This window comes from Athene cunicularia, unplaced genomic scaffold (assembly GCF_003259725.1).
Source record: "Athene cunicularia isolate RWA unplaced genomic scaffold, athCun1 SCF_135, whole genome shotgun sequence".
NCBI lineage: Eukaryota > Metazoa > Chordata > Aves > Strigiformes > Strigidae > Athene > Athene cunicularia.
Window position 1 is genome coordinate 15199 of NW_020799195.1, and position 3639 is coordinate 18837.

Here is a 3639-nt window from a genome sequence, read left to right on the forward strand (position 1 = left end):
AAAAAAAAAAAAAAAAAAAAAAGGCAAAAATTGCAGGAGGGAGCGACGGTCCGTGCTTGAAATCACCCTTTTATTCCCGGCATCAGTAAGTTGACGACAACCTTCTCCAAATCCACCTTTTCCCAACCTAACTCCTCCGTCCCCCGCAGCTGTAACATCTCTGCTGCTAGAAAAAAAAGAAAATAAAAATCAAATCGGGATCCTAATACGCTCACTCCTCACAGAGAAGGAAAGGGTCAGGGGAGTGGTGGTAATTTGCTTTTAACTGATTTTTGCGAAGGAAAGCACCAAACCCTCTTCCTACAGCTTGGGAAAAGTTGTGTTTGTCCCCGAGTGCAGGCTCTGAGCCCCGGAGATTTTGGGTGATTTCACCTCTTGGAGAAGGAGGAGCGATTGCTACGGGGGGTTGGGGGGAAATTTGGGGAAAATTTAGGACGGGAAATCTCTGGGAAGGTGAAGGATCCTGTGAACGAGCACCCAGGGTTTGGTGCTGTTAGATAAAATCTGGGTGAAAAGGAATTTTAGGGTGAGGATCTCTCAGCAGAGTGTTGTGTGCAGGTCAAGGAAACGTGTTCTTCATGGGCTGGATTTTATTTATTTTAAATTTTTTTTAAAGGAATCATGCTACTCGTGTTTCTGTTTTCTCCTTCTGCTTCCTCCTCCCTGTTAACTTTCAGAAAAAAAAAAAAAAAATTGTTCCACCAGATTTGCTAAGAGCCAGAGGGTATAAAATTCCTGCAAGATTTGGGAAAATACGTGGCAGGGTGAAGGATGGGGGGTTTTTATTAACCACTTGTCCCCATGCCTTACCCTTGTTTTGTGATTCAGATGATTTTATTTGAGAATAATAATAATCTGTTAGATTATTAGAGGATGCACAGGTTAGTAATAAAAGAGAGGGGTTTTTGCCTCAAGAGCCCAACCCTGGGGTGTGAATCCCCGGGAAGGCGGTTGGGGATGGGTTTGGTGTTGGGATCTGCTTACGGGGGGGGGAGTTTTACCTCTTGTCTTTCAGGGAGGTGTGGTGGCACCAGCCATGGAGCCGTACGTGCTGCTGGACCCGCGACAGCGAGCGTTGTATCGCGACGTGATGCAGGAGAGCTACGAGACCCTGATGGCGCTGGGTGAGGAGCCTCCCCCCATCCCGTGGGGGAAAATTCAGGCTGGACGGAGGATCCGGCTTGTTGGATCCTCACGTCTTCACCCAAGGGGTGTTGGGGATCCCCCCCCGACTCACGTTGCTCATCCCTCCTTCTCCTTTCCAGAATTCCCCGTTTCTAAACCCGATCTCCTGTCCCGCCTGGACCACAGGGATGAACCTACAGCCCTGGATCTCCACGTGCCCAGGGACGCCCCGGCCGCAGGTGAGTCTCTGATCACGCCTCGATCTCAGCGGGCGGAAAAAAAAAAATAAATTAGTTTGGCTCCCGCTTGCCCACCTCTCCCCAAAACGGGCAAAAAACCCCGCACCGTAACGGCGGCCGCCCTACCCCAGGCTGCAAAGGGAAGAAAGATGCTGGGGAGGAGAGAGTGTAATGCCAGAGGGATGTCCTGGCCCAAAATGGAAATGCTGAGCCCATTTCCTAGCCAGGAGCGTTTCTGGGGCGGTGGATGAATTACCACGAGGAGCGATGGGGATCGGCGAAGCGCTGGAAGTGTTTACCTGGAGGAGCGTGTGAAATGAAAAAGGAGGAGGAATCCCTCCTTGTTTTCCTTTTTCTACCACCGTCCCACCTCCCCACAGCCCCGTCTCCTGCCTGGGTGGTGTCTGTCTCTTTTTTTTGTGCCCCACAGAGGATGGAGCAGGAGCGGAGCAGGAACCACCTCGAGTAGAAGGTGCTGAGAAAGAGCCCGGAGTGAGGAAACCTGGGAGCGAGGAGCAGCCCCGGAACCCCGCCGAGGCCGGGGTGAAGGTGAACAGGAGCGGGGGGCCGGGTGAAACATCCCCACGCCCGGGCGAGGGTCAACCCAGCAACACCTGCGGCGAGTGCGGCAAGAACTTCAGCCATAAATCAGCCCTGGTGAAACACCAGAAAATCCACACGGGCGACCGTCCCCACGAATGCTCCGACTGCGGCAAATGCTTCATCCAACGCTCCGACCTCACCATCCACCAGCGGGTCCACACGGGCGAGCGGCCTTACGCCTGCCCCGACTGCGGGCGCCGTTTCAGCGTCAGCTCCTCTTTGCTCACCCACCAACGGACCCACGCGCCCGGCGGGGAAAAACCCAACCGGTGCCCTCAGTGCGGTCGTAGCTTCGCCGATCCGGAGGCTCTCGATCGTCACCGGAAGAGTCATTTGGGTGGGAAACCCTACGAGTGCGGCGGGAAAGCTTTCGCCTGGAGCTCCCACCTCGAGCGGCACCGGCGCATCCACACCGGGGAGAAGCCCTTCCAGTGCGCCGAGTGCGGGCGGGCCTTCGCCTGGAGCTCCCACCTCGACCGCCACATGCGCACCCACGCCGCCGCTGCCACCGCCGCCGAGGATGAGGAAGATGAGAGGGTGGAGGAAGAGCCCCCGCCGCCCCCTCAGAAATGCGCTGACTGCGGGAAACGCCTCAACCACCAGACGGACCCTCAACGCTTCAAGCACAAAGGCACCCAGACGTCGCCGGCCGGCGCCGAAGCCGCCGGCAACCCGCCGCCGCGGCCTCACCGCTGCGAGCAGTGCGGCAAATGCTTCGGCCAGAGCTCCAACCTCCTCAAACACCAACGCGTCCACACAGGCGAGCGTCCCTACCCCTGCCCGGATTGCAAACGCTGCTTCCGCTGGGGCTCGGCTTTAGCCAAACACCAACGTACCCACACCCGGCAGCAACAAACCGCTGCCAAAACCGCGCCGGCGCCCGCCGAGGAAACCGGCGCCGGAGGAAACGGCAAACCTTACCCGTGCGGGGCGTGCGGGAAGAGTTTCGGCTGGGTTTCACACCTCGAACGCCATCGCCGCATCCACACCGGGGAGAAGCCCTTCCGCTGCGGGGAATGCGGGCGGGCCTTCGCCGTCAGCTCCCACCTGGAACGGCACCGCCGGGTGCACACCGGCGAGCGGCCTTACCGCTGCGGCGAGTGCGGCAAGAGTTTCGCCGTCAGCTCCACTTTGTTGGCTCATCGTCGCACTCACGCCGTTCAACCGGGACGACCCCACGCTTGCCCGGAATGTGGGAAAGGTTTTAGTACACCGACCAGTTTGGAACGCCACCGACGGCTTCACCGTGGTGAGAAACCCTACCAGTGTGGTGTCTGCGGCAAAGGTTTTGCCTGGAGCTCCCATTACGACCGGCACCGGCTCACCCACACCGGTGAAAAACCTTTTTCCTGCGCCCACTGTGGGAAATGTTTCGGTCGTAGCTCCCACCGCAACCGGCACCAACGTGCTCACGCTTCTCAGGGCGGCCCGGAAAAGCGACACGTCTGTCCTGAATGTGGCAAAGCCTTCGGCCTCGGCACGGCTCTGGCAGCTCACCAGCGACTGCACGCCGCCGGCGCCGGCACCCGCGGCAGCCCCCTCTCCTTGCTGCCGCCGGCGTGGTGGGAGGGCGAGAGGCGAGGGGGGACGCCTGCACCCCCTGAGCTCTGGCCTGAAGAACCCGGCTCTGTTTTCCAGCAGCACCCCGTGCCTTCCTCCTCCTCTTCCTCAG

At 58.5% G+C, this 3639-nt stretch overlaps 2 protein-coding genes across 3 annotated transcripts in view; both read left to right on the top strand.

Annotated features, from left to right (window-relative positions):
* The window catches only part of LOC113490550 (zinc finger protein 345-like), a gene marked incomplete at both ends in the record, with an annotated part of 18157 nt that extends 14522 nt beyond the window's left edge, over nt 1–3635 (top strand). The window contains one exon of the mRNA XM_026867072.1: nt 1973–3635. Within this exon, the coding sequence (XP_026722873.1) occupies nt 1973–3635 (1663 nt within the window). The remainder of the gene's footprint in view (nt 1–1972) is intronic.
* On the top strand, nt 900–1788 carry LOC113490552 (zinc finger protein 74-like). Of its 2 annotated transcripts, none has more exons than XM_026867074.1 (2): nt 900–1364; nt 1496–1788. In XM_026867074.1, exons 1-2 carry the CDS (start codon nt 1037–1039, stop codon nt 1534–1536), a joined length of 369 nt encoding a protein of 122 aa, XP_026722875.1. In that variant the 5' UTR covers nt 900–1036; the 3' UTR covers nt 1537–1788. The 2 variants fall into 2 exon arrangements, with proteins under 2 accessions (XP_026722875.1, XP_026722876.1); XM_026867075.1 differs by lacking the exon at nt 1496–1788 and having other exon boundaries at nt 913–1124; nt 1266–1483.
* Nucleotides 3636–3639: the final 4 nt, after the last annotated feature.

Coding starts and splice junctions, on each gene's coding strand:
- LOC113490552 (XM_026867074.1), top strand. CDS start 1,037: ATGGAGCCGTACGTGCTGCTGGACCCGCGACAGCGAGCGTTGTATCGC. Junction 1,365..1,495: donor CAGGGACGCCCCGGCCGCAG/GTGAGTCTCTGA, acceptor GCCCTACCCCAG/GCTGCAAAGGGAAGAAAGAT.